The 17,545-nt window shown below is 39.9% G+C and overlaps 1 protein-coding gene across 1 annotated transcript in view; it reads left to right on the top strand.

Moving 5' to 3' along the window:
* Positions 1 to 17,545, top strand: part of kcnma1a (potassium large conductance calcium-activated channel, subfamily M, alpha member 1a) — a gene marked incomplete in the record, with an annotated part of 198,584 nt that overhangs the window by 49,279 nt on the left and 131,760 nt on the right. The window contains 1 exon segment of the mRNA XM_037680098.1: positions 8,566 to 8,733. Coding sequence (XP_037536026.1) covers positions 8,566 to 8,733 — 168 coding nt within the window.

Here is a 17,545-nt window from a genome sequence, read left to right as displayed (position 1 = left end):
CTTTACCTAGTCATTATATATTTCGGCTATTTGCTCCTTTTAGCTGTTCTGCTTATATTAGGCCAATTGTCAAGGTTCTTTACTGTTATTCACATGTGGTACATGAGGTGGAATGAAACCGTGTACACAGGGTCCCTGTTACATCCAACAATAGAAAAAATATAAAGTGTAAAAATAAACAGTCAAAAAGGATCTAATAAACTGTATAAACTAAGAAATACACTAAGATATACACTAAGATATTAACTAAATCAGGGTTATTCAACTGGTGGCCCGGGGGCCAAATCAGCCCCACAGGTGAACTAGGTTTGGCCTACCAATGGGTTCATTTTGAAATAAAACTAGATGTTAAACCATAAAACAAACACTTCATAACAATAACTGATGGATGTCCAGCCCCTGAGCTCTTGGCTTTTAGTAACTGTGGCTCCCTGAGCCGTTTAGTTGAATAACCTTGCACTAAACAAATGCCAAATGATACGCTAAAAAATCCAAGATAAACGCTAGTCACTGATAAACAATACACTGAACAACAACGACACAAACATGAGTCTTTGTGGGTGGATGAGTACGACTGAATGAATACAGCAGCATGGATAATCAGCAGCATGAGATCAGCAGCATGGATAATCAGCAGCACGCCAATCAAAGTTGCATTACAGTGATTTTTTTTCTTCACAGTGATTATCCTGATTAGAGATTCATGAGTCTAACAGCGTCATGGTAGAAGCTGTTCCTCAGTCTAGTGGTTCTACACTTAATGCTCCTCCACAGCCTTCCTGAGGGAGAGCAGAGCAAAAAGTGTGTGTGCTGGGTGAGTGGGGTCCTTCCTGATGCTGGTGGCTCTCTTCCTGCATTTGGAGATGTAAATGTCTGTGATGGTGGGGAGGCTGACTCTAACAGTCTTCTGTGCAGCCTTCACCACTCTCTGCAAAGCTTTTCTTTCTGCATCTGTGCAGCCTCCATGCCACACGTTGATGCTGGAGCACAGGATGCTCTCCACTGCACACCTGTAGAAGGAGGTGAGGACTGAGCTTCCCAGACCAGCGTGCCTGAGGAAGTAGAGTCTCTCATGATCTTTCTTGATCAGGCTGGTAGTGTTGTTGCCCCAGCTGAAGTTGTCATTCAAGTGCACACCCAAGTACTTGTAACTGGAGACCACTTCCACCACATCTCTTCCTATGTTCAGGGGGGTGTAGGTGAGTTTTCATTTCCTTTGTCTTCTTCACATTGATGCATAGGTTGTTCTTCCTGCACCAGCTCTTCAGGTGTTCCACCTCCTTCCTGTAACTGGACTCATTCTTGTTTGTGATGCATCCAACCGTTTCAACAACTCAATTTCAGCTTCTTCAGTCAGTTTAGAAAAGTCATTCAGTATTCAGCATTCACGCCGCATATTGGCATAAAATGTAATTTCTCTACTTGTTCTTGCTCTTACTGGTAAAGCTCCATCCATCCATCCATCCATCCATCCATCCATCCATCCATCTAACCCTAATTTTCTTTACCTGAGGTGGCTGTGGCTGAGTGGCTAGAACAGTCGTCCTCCAATGCAAGAGTTGGGGGTTCGATTCCACCAGCAGTCACATGCTGAAGAATCCCTGGGCAAGACACTGAACCTCTCATTGCCTCCAATGTGTCCCACTGGTGCATGAATGTGATCCAAAGCACTGATCAGTTTCTACAGATTCAGATTAGCTTTGTAGAGTGCTGTATGAATGGGTAAATGAGGGCACAGATTGTGTTGTGAAGCGCTTTGAGTATCTTGATAAGATAGAAAAGTGCTATATAAGTGCAGTCCATTGACCATTTACCTGAATTTTTCTGTCTGGGTTGTGGGGCAGCTGGTGCCTATCTTCACTGGACACAGTGTGAGATGCAGGGTACCTGGACAGGTAGCAAGGCCTTCATAAGTTCACATAGAGAAAAACAAGACAAACGACCATCTCACTTACACATACAGACAATTTAAAGTTACTAAGCAACCTAACATGCATGTTTTTAATCAATTAGAGAAAACCAGAGTACCCAATCCCCCCATATGCCCATGGGAGAACATGCAAACTTTGCCTAGAAAGGCCAGGAGACCAAACTGTGACCGCCACACTGTTAGGTGCCAGCTCTAACTGTGTCGCTGTGCTGCCCTTATTCTTCACCCCTCTTCTCCTTTTCTTAATGTCCCAGTGAGAATCTCTAACCCAGAGACACTGGATAAATGTACTGGCATTAAAATAGCAAACAGGGGTAACGAAGCATGTTATGAGATTCCCTACTTTCACGTCTCATGGGGTGAGCCTATAAATAGCTGCACAGACTGGAATAGAATTTTCCCGAGCAATGCCGTTGAAAGCCAGAAGGACAGCTGCGTTGAAGCTAAGTCCTGTTAGATCAGCCGAGTCAGACGGGCATGACTCCCCATCTCTTCCCCATTTTCTCCTGCTCCTTGTCTGTTCCATGGTCTGCTTTTACTTGTGTCAACAAATTTTTATCTGTCATCGCTTGTGCTCTTTCGTTTTAGTCTTACGATATATTTTAATTTGTTCCTTTCTATAATTACATCTTCCGCCATGACTTCATCATTCCATCTTCTTGCCTCTCTCTGACTTATTGTTTGACGAGTTCTTCTTGTCCTCCCCGTCCCTCTGTCTTTCTGCCCTTGTCCTGTAGATTTCTCTGTCACTTTCTCTCTTTGTCTTCGTCCTTGTGTCATGTTTTATCTGTCGCACTCGTGCTCATTACTAACAGAGCCCCCTGTGTATGCAGTTAATTGATGCAATCCTAATATTAACATTGTGTTATAAAAAGGTCTCTTGAAGTAGGGAGATGAACTATGTAAAGTGTATTTTAAACTGAGTAGTCAAAAAAGGTGTAACATGTCAGTTTTATGGTAAGACAGATACAATAAAAGTGAATAAATGATGAAATCTGGTCCATATTCTATCTGGGAAATATGGGGTATATTTTAAAGGTATTCTTTGCAAACGAATTAAAAAAAAAGTATCCTGAATTTTGTTATATGGTGCATTTAAAAGAGTTTACTCCAGTAAGTTCCAGAAATATTGATACACATGTCTGAAATGTGGGTATGGGTATTTATATAAACAGAGCACTTGGCCGAATTTGCCAAAAACAATTTGGAAGCTGATCTGCAATGTTACTCAACGAATCTGAATGTAAATATGTACCAATACCTCAATTGTTTTTTCATCCCAGTTTTATTTTCCATGAATGATGCCATTGTCAACCTATTTTCAGAAACTTTGTTTACAAGGATAAACAAATATGCAGTAGTTGGCAGCCAGTTACAACTTTTACTAACATTTTTTTATTTATTTAGGGTCATTAACATTAACCATCAATATAAATAACAAATTTATTTTTTTTGACTGATCATGACATTACAAGGAACACTTAGTGTTATAGAACATTTCTGGATATTTTCAGTGCTGTTACAATAAGACACTGTTTCTCTAAATACTTACCCAGAATCATATATACCATATTTTTTGGCCTATAAGTTGCGTTTTTTGTGCATAATTTGCATACCCTGCGACTTATATGCGGAAGCAACTTATTTATGAATTGTTTTCCCATATGCATAAACCAATTTTTGGCTGAGATATGATCGTTGTCATTCATTCTAACTGAAAATATCGAACACTACCATTTTCAGCTGATAGATGCAACTCGAGTAGTATGGCATGCCATTGTGTCATGTAATAGATAAAAGTGGCTATTAGTGACACAATCGACTTGCCATGAAGCCACCTTCGTCCAGCTCGCCTGGAGCAACCATCAAATCAGCTTCCTTTCGCTGCGCTGCCCCGATGAAATGAAGCTAATTTGACCGTCAAAATGCATTTATTAAGCAAAAGTTAGACTGAGACACACCTTTGCAATAATTTTGAGCAAACAAGTAATTGTTTTTAAGTGTTAATCTGGTTAAATTCTTGCTAAAGTCCTCCCGTGCACGCTCCCTTGGCCACCATTTGGCAGCCAGCCGATTTTTGGCACAACACTGGCCCACATTTCCGGGTTTGGCCCACATTTCTGGGTTGTCAGAGATGACACGTAACAAACACAATGCGTCAGCAGTGACGCATAATAGATGCAACGTATACGGCAAAGCAATATATGTATGGATTTTCCGCTTTATTAGACATATTTGGACTGATGCGACTTATGGGATGGTGCGACGTGTACGGCGGAAAATACGGTATATCAGGGCTATTCAACAAACCTGCTCAGGGGGCCACAGTTTCTGAAAGTCAGCAGCTCAGGGGCCTGACATCCAGCGATTAAAGTCATTATGTAAATAAACCAAGATTTACAATGCTTTGTTACCTTTTAAATTTGTTTATTTTATTGCATTGAATCATAAGTGCAATAAACAGAACCCAAAACCTAAACTCTCTCACATTTTTTCCCATTTTTTTAAATGAAGTCATTGGTGGGCCAGCTTGAAGTCACCCACGGGCCAGAAATGGCCCGCAGGCCACCAGTTGAATAGCCCTAAGTGGCAATGAATGGTCTTTGTAATTTGTCACATCTCCATAAAACACTACAGAAACAGCTGCTGCTCAGGGTTCAGATGTTTTACTTTCGGGTTCTCACTGCCACGTTTTGTTTAAAGGTTACTTTTCAGTCTACATTTCTGTCTGTCAAGGAGTGAGAAAGAAATGTGCGTAGCTGTCATGGTAAACAAGATGAGCCACTGTCCACAGCTTTACCTTTTTCTTTTGATCATGATTTAATTTCACACATTTTACACATTCATGCATCAAAAAGCAGACCTTGAAAATAAAAAGAGTTTAGATAATGGCAAATGTGATGTTGAATTTTTAGCAGCATCTGCACTGGCACCCTTCAAAAAATATTGAGAAAATGTCTAGTTTGTATTTGTTAAGCACTTATTCTGGACAACAGATACACATTTTTGTTTAAATAAAACTTTAAAAGTTTCCCCAAATACGAGTAATTTTCACCCCATCAATTATGTGAGATGGGATTTGTTAGCGATCCAGTAACAGCTTATGTGTAAGATTAGGTGGTTGGGGTCTTCTGGTTCAGAAACTAATAGGCACAACGTGCACATGCTGTGACGTACTCACACAAGCAGCCAGTGAAACTTTAGACATCAGTGTACAGAATGACCTGCGTGCATACACGCTGTGCTGAATACCTGCAGCATGTTACAGGCGAGACAGATGCTGATGGTGTAGCTAAATGCACTTTTAAAGATGACGGACTCGGGGCCGGTGGTTCACGGTTTAGCGGAGGGCAGAATCTTAGTCATGCAGCCTGCACAGTCAGATACATTTTAAAGAGCTTAGAAGATTCTCCCCCCACTTATTTTCTGCAGCATGTTATATAATGTGCTTTATAAAAAAATGCGCAAAATATTAAAAATAAATCAAAATATAGCTTTAGACGTCTATTTTTTTCAACGTTTTTCTCTTGTTAACAAAACAATGCCACATGTTGCTGTCCTAGCTGCCAGATGGTTAGTTTTTTTCTTTTACAGTAAAGCGTGAGCAGCCGCCCTGCAAGTAGCAGATAGGCTGGTTCTGGGAGGTTTGATTTGAAGAAATAGGAAAAAACTTCAAAGATTATTTCATACTAGACTTTCCCTGAATCCATTCCACATCTTATATTCAAGAAGATATTTTACACCTAATTTTATTTTATTTTTGTTAGTGCTTGACTGAAGCTTAATAAAATAACTTAGTGTTGAAGTTGTCAATATTTAGTCAAATCTGCAAAAGCAGTCATCTGAAATACCCATAATTTACCATATTATTATTATTATTATTATTATTATTATTAGACCTTTATTTATACAGGTTAGTTCCCAATGAGCCTCGAAGACTCATTTACAAGAGATCTGTTACATACAACATACAGGCAGATGAGAAAAAGAGAACACGAGGGTGGAAGAAACCAAAATAAATTATGTCTCGCATCATGCTCTGGTCAGGAAACAGTGTAAAAGAGGCAAAAAAAAAAGTCCTCGCAACTGCAACATACAATGACATCATAATACATTTATGCATAGAGCTCGACCAAGGCGGTGAGTTATCCATGGACACTCCAGAAAGTTCCAAAGTTTTCATAAGATGGTACAGTGTTTATCAGCATCATAGTTCTGATAAGGCCACATATGTCCTTGGGAGGGAGGGGGTGGGGGGGGGGGAGGTGCAGGCAGGTCTTCGAGTTTATGTAGCCTCCAGGAGCAATTTGAGATAAGTTGGCCTGTCCAAGGCCAGCAGGGAGGCCAAATTCAGATAAACAATTGTTTTGGGCAGGCAGACTCTATTTTCTGCCTGCGTTCAGTTCTGCTGGTACACTCGATGGTGAATCCATACAGCCAGCAAACAATCTGTTTGTTTTCTTATTTTATTCCGTTTATGTTTCCAAGAATGATCAACTTTATAATCCATACATTATCTTTTACCTACTACTTCCATTTTGGGTCACGGGGTCACTGGTGCCCATGTCTGGCAATCACTGTGTGAGGGGCGGGGTACACCCTGGACGGGTCGCAAGTCCATCACAGGGACACATAGAGACAAACGAGACAGACAACCATTCACTCCCTCTCTCACACCTAAAGACAATTTAGAGTTACCAATCAGCCTAACATACATGTTTTTGGTCTGTGGGAGGAAACCAGAGTATCCGGAGAAAACCCATGCATGCACGGAGAGAACATGCAAACTCCACCCAGAAAGGTCCCCGGACTGGGATTTGAACCAGAAACCTGCTCGCTGAGAGGCAGCAGCTCTACCAGTTGCGCCACAGCGCTGCTCAACTTTATAATAATAAATTTGTTATTATTATTTATTTAATTTCCCTCTGGGATTAATAAAGTATTTTTGAATACGCTTTTAACCCATCCACCTGGCGGTGGATGGGTTAAAAGCATAAAAGCAAAAGTGGGCATCTATGGAAAGCAGAGCAAATGGATAGTGTGTCCTGCTCAGGGACACCATGAGATGTGCAATGACCAGGGATTGAACCTGGGACCTGCGGGTCCTGAGTCAACCACCCTGCCCCTACACCATCTCAGCTCATTCTACTTCTACTAAACTTAATTATGATTTATAAATCAAACGTTAACGTAAGTCTGTGCAAGACACTAAATCTGTAGCTTTGATTTGTACTCCAGACAATCACAAAGCAATTTAATCTTAAAAATGATTGTTATACTAAAATATTTTGCCATGTTTCGCTTTAGGAGCACGTATTATTTTTGTCTTACCTCTGAAATCAGCTGCAGCTCCACCTGGGCTGGGGGCAGCCACACAAACAGTGCTCCTCTGCATCCAGAAATAATATTAAACACCAAGCACAATCCGTTATTAAAACACTATTAAACACTTTTTGACAAAAAATGGGGTTACACCATAAAACATGGAATTTAGAGACATAAAAACAAAATTTTGGAGAAAAAAAACCCAACAGATTTCAAAGAGCTCTAAAATATATTAGAAGTCCACTATAAGGATAATTTTATTTGTTTGTGTTTAATATTTTATCCAGTAGCCTACTGTTGGGATGAAAGTTTCACATTTCAAACAATTCACTTTCTTTACATGCAATGATACAAAGTTTCCAAACCAAATGAATAACTGTTTATAATAATCAGGATTACCAAACTGACCAAAAATAATAACATATATTATTTTTTAATCAAACACTTTTACAGACAAAAGCAGATGCTCCAGATTTTCTTCATGAAATAACATCTCTGACTTTCCGTTCACCAGTGAAGCACAAATAACTGGTTTATCTGCTGGAGCTCAGACAGCCAAAAGGAGGAGCAAGAAAATGATCTCATGACTAAGTTAGGCTTTTTTAGGCCAAGTTTATTAGCATTGTTATGGGGTTGGAATGAAATTAGGAAAATGGCAGCTGTGTTCATGTCGTATCATTATCAAATGTAATCCAGTTTGATCAGACAAGCCTCTTGAAATGGACAGAACACTCTCATGGGTTGTTTTATAATGACGCTGTTCTTACACCCTGCAGAAACACCATATAGTGTATATTTAAATATATATTGCATGCGAGCAGATATTATTGCACCTGTGGATTTAATTGCTGGGATTTGTTGCCACAGCAACTTTAAACATAAGGAAATCTACTCACTTGCTTTTTCTGCCAGAAGGACAAGGAAGCTGAGAGGCAGCTAGTGTCAAAGTAAGGAGTGAGTGAATGGCTGCAGAGGAACAGCTGCACGCTGCAACTCTGCCAAACAGAGCATGTTGGAGAAGCTCTGTGCACTCATATGGGCAGAAGGAGCATTAAAGGGCCTGCGTGACAACAGCAGCAGTATGCTCTTTACCCTAAGGAATGACTGATGTATAGAACCATATGTGCACATCAACTAAAGCAATATTCATAGGGGTAACTCTTGAAGTAGTTCTTACATGTGAGCTCATATGTGGACACATGACTAAACATTAGAGGTCACCAAGAAGGTTTGAAGCGTCTCTGTTCTCTTCCTTTTATCACTTAACTTGAGTACTTGGGTATTTATTTATTCTTTTCTTTTTCTTTCAGGAGGCTCAGAAGGTGAATAATCCTGCCAACAATCAGGCAGCAGACAAGACAACAAAAGGTCCTGATGAGAAGGAGGAGGCAGCAGCCAGTGAGGTGGGATGGATGACTTCAGTCAAAGACTGGGCTGGGGTCATGATCTCCGCTCAGACGCTCACTGGCAGAGTTCTGGTAAGTTTTGTTTTGCATACTGGCTTACATGTATAAAACCTCGTAGCTCAAGTCCCTGCAACCTTTTGATCCAGTCTGTTTAAAGCAAATCCAAAACATTTATTTGAACAAACTGAGCTGCAACTGATGCTCTGACCTGAGTTGCCTTCCGCATGCTGCTGTATTCTCATCTGTTTTACACAGATCCATTAGGATGGCACGGAGCATGGTAGTTAATTTGTTTGGTAAAGAGGCTCAGACCTGGTTGGGTTTCAGAATTTGATGGCAGAGTCAAACCTTCTTTCTGCTGCAGTGGTCCCTATGCACCATCTCTCAGCCCCACATGGGTCCCTGTTAGCCTAAGCCATATGTGTCAAACTCAACGCCTGGGTGCCAAATGTGGCCCTTGTTGACATCTTATCTGGCACCCAAGATGATATGTGAAACGTAAAATATTTCTATCTCTTGATATTTTTCAGTAATCTTTGATAATGATGTCAAAAGCACAACAGAAAACATCAAATGAAACCAATCAAACTCTTGTTGAGGAACCTGTGACCAAGAAAATATGTTGGTTATCTGATTTGAGTTCATGTAGTTTCTGAAATCGGCCCTTAATTTGAAAAAGGTTTTAATTTTGGCCTCCTTTTGTAGGTGAGCTTGACACCCCTGGCCTGGCCTATGGAAGCTGAGTCATTATCACATTCTAAGTGCTAACAACTTACACAATATCTTTTTTTTTTACAACTTTGTTGTGCGAAGTGTCAGGTGTAGATGAAACTAAATATTATTACTGATTATGAAGAACATGCTATGGCTGTTAAGAATATTCAATTTTAATCGTTGAATTATGACATCACTTTATCTGTATTATATTGTCTGAGCAAGCGCGTCATGCTTTGTGTTAATCTTTGCTAGAACTTCTGCAGAAGCTCTGTACTCTGTGGAACCAGTGACCTGTTGTAGCGTCTAATCCAAAGGCTGCCATCTTGCACGGTTCAGATGTTTTCCTGTTCCTCAGCATGTTCTCAAGTTCTGCAGAAGCCAGTTTTTCCATTGTAATTCAAACCAGTTGTGTAAAAGCAGAGAAACAGCTAATACATGCAAGATAGTGGTTCTCCAGGACCAGGACTGGACACCATTGTTCATGTTTTAACGACGCTTTTGATACATTTTTTCAAGGAACGTCATTTTCATAGCCTTAATGGTGTGGCGTAAACTCAATAAAGTTTGTTTGCTGATTTCCACAACCAAAAAATAGACATCAGTTTTAATGCTTTGTGTGTTTTGTTTGTGTAGGAATTCAAACGATGCAGTGTTTGTGCGTAATGCTGGTCATTTTAAGTATTTATTTATAGAGTAGCTTACAGTTCATACATAAGCATTTGTTTTTATCTGCTAGTTGTGTGTTGAAGCTCTCCTTTTCACATCTTAGCTGTAATCGAAGTTGATCTGTTTCTGCACTGACATCCACTGTGGACTGAATGAAACAGTTGTGGGAGTAAGTAGAAGAAGAGATAAAACCTAAAGTGAAACACTAACAGAGTCACTTTTAATGCATGCTGGAATGTAACACTTTCCTCTTGCCTTATTAGAATAAATTTGGAGTTGAGAAGGACCCAGGCCTTTCATAAAGGAGAAGATGGAGAGAAAAAAATCCTGAAGGGAGCTGTCAATTTACTAAATGAGCTTCTCTTTCATCACTTTCCCACTCACACAGCTCCACTGGCACGGACACAGCTCCCTTTTCCTTTCATCTTCAACTCCCAATCTGCCCTGTATGCATGTGTGCTGTAAGCGTGTGTGAGAGATTTAAAGTAAGGGTGGAAAAAAAAACACATCAGAAACAGATGGGCAACCTGCAAGTAAAACAGATTGTTTGTTACCTTCAAGAGGAAATATGGCACAGGCTGCCTGAAAGGGGTTTCTAGATTTAGAGGTATCCCAGAGTTTCACCTACTGGGTTTTGTGCCACTTCTGGTGCAGGTGATAATTCTGCACACCAGGCCGAGTTTCCTTACAGAGCTCATTTTAATGTTATGTAGCACAATACTGTGAGTACGGAGTGCTCCATGAAGGTGAGCGACTGGCTCATCATGTGGGTGGAACATGCACATCCGTGGGTTCTTGTTTGCAAGGATTTCTTCACATATACTATACTGTTAAAGCAGGACCTTTTCAGGTGGCTGTGGGTATGTAATGTGCATGCATGTGTGTATGTGCACGTGTGGGTGGTGAGGTGATTTGTTGTCTAGCTTTTTTTTGCTCTTCCCTCAGTGCTTTACCGTAGATTGAAATTGCAAGGAGTATCCGTGTACACAGAACCTGGCTGGTAACCATAGCAACTGCTGTGTAGTGGTGCTCAGTCATCTGGCATTAACAGGCCTGTCTGCCTGGGCAGAGCACAGCAGAAATTAAACTACACACCCGAAAACACGGCTTCTTTCCTGCTCACAAACGCACACACATCCACACAGGTGGCTTTGTTCTGTTCAAGTAAAAAAAAAGAAACGAAAGTAGACTGAGATGGATTGTTTCTGGTAGGCAGAGCCCTCCATCCTGGTTGATTTGTTTGCCTTGATGACTTTACCATTAGTGAAAGATCAAGTCCACCCTCAGGCTTATTGAATTACCAGACAAATGCAGGTCCAGCCAAGGTGTGAAGTGATTCATTTTTCAACATTTTCTTATAGAATCACATTGCGTTCACAAACACATCTTGGGGGAAACATGTTCAAAATACATTTTCTCTCAAGAAATACGTTTTGCGGGATTCAAATGTAGCAGCTGAACTTTTCTTTATACCGGTAGTTGTTTACTGTGGAACACCAAAAAATGCTCAAAATTAAATAAATAAATAAAGCATTAACTTTCATTTTTATTCTTTTATTTCATAATTGTGTTTTTTTATGATAGCTTATTTATTTCATGATGGTGTTTTTCATAACGGCTTATTTATTTCATAATGACTCTTTTCAGCAGAATGACTTCAGCTGTCAATCAACGTCAGTGGGTTGGACCTTCACGCCCACTGGTTGAGCCTTCACATAAACACAATTATTTTCCTTAAAAGACATCAAAGTTCCTGAAATTACAAAGAAGTTACATTTATCACACGTGGACTTAGACTATTAATGATTTATATTAATATATGATAATAAAATAATAATATATTAAAGATTTTTTTACCATTAAAGTGCGTTCATTACGGTAAAAGTAAAAGGAGAAACACTTTTGCTATAATTTAGAGCAAACAAATAATCGTTTTTACGTGTTAATCTTGTTAAATTCAAAGAACTAAAACAGTGAGTCCTCCTGTGCTCCGATCGATTTTTGGCCGCCCATTACTTTTTGTCACACCTGTATCTTCTGAGAACGTAATCATCTCAGTTTGATCTGCTAAAGTTACCTGAGCTGAATGAAGTTCATGCAACTCTGCCATCCTTCATGGCTGTTGAACTAGCAAGTCGCTGCTAGCTGCTATGCTAGCTGTACCAGTGAGCAGGAACTAATGGATGTACAAATAAAGATTTGTTGGAGAAAAAAAAAAAAGGAAGAAAACTAATGGATGTGAAGGATCAGCCAGTGGGCGTGAACGTCCAACCCACTAACGTTGATTGACAGCTGAAGTCATTCTGCTGAAAAGTGGCATTATGAAATAAATAAGCCGTTGTGAAAAAGCACCATTATGGAATAAAAGAATAAAAATGAACATTTTTCTTATTTCATAATACTTTATTTATTTATTTAATTTAGAGAATGTTTGTGTTCCATCACTTAAGCATAAACACAGCAATATTTGCATAAAATGAAGGTCTATTGTCATATAGAGTAGCCCTCTATTAGACACACAAGCTGCAGAGTTTCTGTAGCAGACTGGTAACCAGTTTCAAGGTATGCCACAATGTCAAAACGTCACATTGTCAAATACCACAAACATTTTTAGTCATTCTGTTTCTACCAATTAAATGCCTTTTAATAAGGTACTTGAAACAAAGCACCCCTTCCGCTAGTCCTATGAAGCACAGAGAAGTGCTCACCATCTTCTACCTGTTACTTCTAATCATCATTCAAATGTGTTTGCAACAAGCTACAATTAGCATGGTAGCAAGTGAAAGACGTGGCTTTCTGGAGGCTTGAAACGGAAATAATGACCTAGTTAATTAAAGATCCTCAGCTTGTTAGGCTCTCAGTAGGGATCTAGTATAGGCACACTTACTTTAGCATTATAAATACACTATAAATAAAAATAATTAAAACAGACCATTGGCTGTGGTGTTTTAGCTCCATGGCCTTCAGATGGAGATAAAAAGTTTCTGGCGTGTTCTTATGGCGACAATGTCAAGGAGGCTCTACGAGACGGCCTCCAGGTTGAGATGAGAGTGTTTTGGTCTCAAAGCAGGAGCGAAAGATGTCCTTAGCCATCTCAGCCATTATATAAAAACACAATAAAAATATTCATATGGAATATTCCCTAACAATATCTATGCATAAAAATTTTGACCATTTGATTTGATGTTTATTAGTATAAGGCTATTACACCTATAAAAACCATTACTAGGCAATATGTGATATTATTTAGGCAAATAGGTCAGGTGATGCGTTTTTTTCTGTTTATCTTAAGGTTATCATGCCACATTAATTCCAATTAATTTAAGTGAGTAATGGGTCAACAAGTCCAAGCAGATAGGACATAATCCAAAAAGTAGTCTTGCAGCTGGAGTTTATAATGTTTTTTGTTGTTGGTTTAACTTGTCTCAGGCAAATGTTTCTAATGGGGTTTCTCTTTCTTAAGTTAAAGGTTTTGCTACACTGTTACAATCAAGAAAAAGCACTATTACATCCAGGTGCACACACAGGACAAATGACAGTTTCCACCATTAAACCTTTGACTTGTTGACGAGCACGAGGAGATTTTTCAGCACAAATTAGAAACCACTTCCTTGTGATCCAGAGCAAGCATGCACAAGAACAAGCTCTTTCCAAATGGAATGCAGCCACCGTAAATACACCTGTGTCCATTTCTATCTATGACACGCCAAATGTTTACTTTGATAAAAGGAATTACATGAGCTCAGTCTGACATTTCACATGCTTTGTGCATGGGTCTGATGGGGTTAAGTCTATTATCCAGTCTGAAGGATTCAGACTTGAGGTCTCACATACAGGTCCTTTAAAGGACTCTCTTGTAAATACAACAACTGCAGTACATTGGTGAAAATACATTCACTGGTAAATTTCTGTGGGTGGAAGTAAACATTCTGGGATCTACAGTCTTTCATGAATTGTAAGTTTACTTTCCATAAAATAAGTCTATTTCCAAACTGAACTACAGAGGGCATCCGGTTGTAATGAGACAGGCGTGGGAGGGAGAGGAGAGACAGTTTCAAACTTCCTTAATATTCATCCTTCCTGCCGTTCATTACATCCAGCCTTTCATAAGATGTAGAGTCAGACAGGTAAAGGTAAGGTTTAATCTGTATTTCTTGCTGCCACAAGACAAAAAGGTGGGTGATACTGTTTTAGCCTATGCCTGTGTGTACATCTGTGCATTTATGTGTCTCTCTTGGCAAAATGTCTCATGAACTAGTTGACAGACATCAATATAACTTTTTTTTTATTCAACCTTTATTTAGACAGACAAACAAGTAGTGAAACTGAACACGTAGGAAATTGGAGGCAAATAAAAAATTCCTATCAAACTCTTTCTTCTTGGCTGAGAAAAAAGACCCTGATAATGAAAAAAATACCCTGCACAGACAAGCACATGGCGACATAGAACATTCCGCAGGAGGGAGATGACTTTTGAACTTTTTGAAAGGAATCATTAGATACACATTTAAAACTGATTTAGTTTAGGAGCTAGTTTGATTCAATTTGGCAGCCCCAGCTAATCCCCCTTAGCAAATACTGTATAAAAGTGGCTATAATTCTGACATTTTCACTGATATTGAGATAAAATTTAGTGTGGTAGTAGCTACGAGCCATCCCCAACATGTACTGTAAACCAGTGGTGTAGTCTAGATTTTTGTAGTGGGTACACCACAGTAAAGTTAGTTTAACATTGGACACTGGACACCGTTGAAGCCAAGGAGTGCGAATGTCCAACGTAAAACTAACTTTACCTCGGTTGGTCCGTATTCTGTCCTTAGAAAACAAAGTACTGTGGTTAGTACAATGTAATCATCAATTTATTTTGAGTTTTAATCATATCGAACATTTCCAAATTACTCTGATACTTATATTTGAATAAATGAACAACAAACATTGTACAACAGTTGGCTTTGTATTAAAAACATCCATCCATCCATCCATCCATCCATCCATCCATCCATCCATCCATCCATCCATCCATCCATCCATCCATCCTATCCCTCCATCCATTGATTATCTTTTACCTGCTTCTTCCATTTTGGTTCACGGGGGTCGCCGATGACCATGTGCAGCAATCACTGTGCGAGGGGCGGGGTACACCTTGGACAGGTCTCCAGTCCATCACAGGGCCACATAGAGACAAACGAGACAAACAACCATTCACTCTCTCACTCACACCTAGGGACAATTTAGAGTTACCAATCAGCCTAACTTGCATGTTTTTGGTCTGTGGGAGGAAACCGGAGTATCCAGAGAAAACCCACGCATGCACAGAGAGAACATGCAAACTCCATCCAGAAAGGCCCCGGACTGGGATTTGAACTGGCAACCTTCTCGCTGAGAGGCAGCAGCTCTACCAGTTGCACCACCGTGCTGCCCTATTAAAAACGTTATAGAATTTATAAAATTGTATCAAAGCAGGGCAGCATGGTGGCACAACTGATAGAGCTGCTGCTTCTCAGCGAGCAGTTTACCCCGATTCAAATCCCCGTCTGCCTTTCTGGGTGGAGTTTTCACGTTCGCCGGTGACTCTTGCGACTCAAACAAGGAAGAAGCGGGTAAAGATAATGGATGGATGGTATAAAAGCAAAATATGTTCAAGTATTAAGTAGTAAGTACAGAAGTATTAATTATACAATGATTCACTGGATAAGAAAATATAATAAACAAGCTCTGTATACAGATAGATTGTTACAGAAGCGTTTAACTGTCGTTTAACATGTCAATGACACGTGCCTAATGATATGTCATGTATCAATGGGCACTTTTAAGTGGGTATACTGAAATTCTTAAGCTTTTCTAGTGGGTATACTCCGTATGTCCGAATATCCCATAGACTACACCACTGCTGTAAGCACTATGCATTGTCCATCTGTTAGCAAAACTACAAGCTGCTAGAGGATCTCTTTTGGACACCTGTTCACACAATTCATTTGCTTCAGGAAGACAGGTGAGAAGGAGAGCACCTCTGGTCTGCTCATCAGTTTTCTGACAACTGTATCACCCAGGTTGTTTTGTAAAAAGACCTCATTAAGCACTCAAGGGCACAGCGTCTGAGGAAGAAAGTGACTGCTTGGACAGCTGGAAATACGAGTGTTCTCGCACTGCAACTATCACAGCATCTCAACTAGTTGATTTCTGCAGCTGCTTTAGTAACAATGCATGTAATCCTATCATGTCAGAGTAAAATAGCAGCGATTATAACCTCTGAATGTAGATTATGTCCCTATTGCTCTGTACAGTGGGCTTGCACGGCATGGTGGGGCCAGAAATAGGTCAGTCCTGCCATGTTTCTTAATGGGATCTTGGGTGGCAACCAGGGACCATCTGTTCACACGGCCCGCTCTCTAATCCCTGTGGTCATCCCTGCGCCTTTACCCATCCATCCTGCACTGTGGGGCTCTTTTCATTTTGACCTTTATATGCCAAAAACACAGCAAATGCAACACATCTGTCTTGTCTTTGCACAAAAAGTGGACAGCACAAGGATTCACGCTGTTGTTTAAAGGGGAAAAAAGACAAGTAAAGCAGTGAAACCTTTGACAGGAAGCCGGATTTTCTTTATGACACTTCCTCCTTTACCAGCATTTACTCCCTTCTTTATCTGCTTAGGTGTGAAAAGTTGCTTTCAGTGACTGTGCTTGTGTGTGTTGGCAGGAAGGTGATATTATTCAATGTGTAAAGATCCTGTGGGTGTGTTTTATTGTGTTTCCGCAAACATCCTGTTGTGGTGAAAATAAGTGTTCTCTCACACTCCCCATGATTACCTTTCTCCCTGCACAGGGAACAGCTGTCATTCCCAGTGTTCTACTTTTCAGGCGAGCATTGTTTATGTTGTGTAGTGTGCGTGCTCATCTCTGTGCATACGGCTGTCCTTTGGGCTTTCATAAGCATATGCTCTGTTAATATTAGAATGATTATTACTATTTTACAGTGGGTATTGCCAGAGTCTGTTTGCGTTTCTGTTTTCTTTTTTCACTGTGTGAGCATCTGAGCAATGGTTGCTTCAGTGAACTCAGTATGTTTCAGCATCTTATGTGTATTTGTGCATGTGAAGAAGGTCTCTCATGTGCATGTTTCAAAGTGTAAATTTGTGTCTCTGTGTTTCTGTTTTGGCTAATTACCCTTTTCTGTAGAGAGTGCAACTAATTCATTGCAGTCAGTAAACTCCTCAGCACGAATGCAATTCACTGTCTAATGTAGAGAGCCACTTTGCAACAATTGCCTCTTTCATTTGCATAAAACTATACTTTTGTGAGAATATAAGCTTAAGTAGCGTTGATGCTTTTTGTTTGCATTTCTGCGTGAATATGACTGGCAGCATCGTTTGATTGTCACACAAACCCTAAAGCTTTTTAGGAAAATTTAATCTCATTCACGGAGACAAAATATTACGCTTAGTCAGTTTTTATTGTTGAAAATTGTTATTTTTTTCAAGCATGGGCATCAGAATGCACAG

This window comes from Nematolebias whitei, chromosome 1 (assembly GCF_014905685.2).
Source record: "Nematolebias whitei isolate Nwh7 chromosome 1, NemWhi1, whole genome shotgun sequence".
In the NCBI taxonomy this organism is placed as follows: domain Eukaryota; kingdom Metazoa; phylum Chordata; class Actinopteri; order Cyprinodontiformes; family Rivulidae; genus Nematolebias; species Nematolebias whitei.
This window is presented reverse-complemented; position numbering and strand designations above follow the sequence as displayed.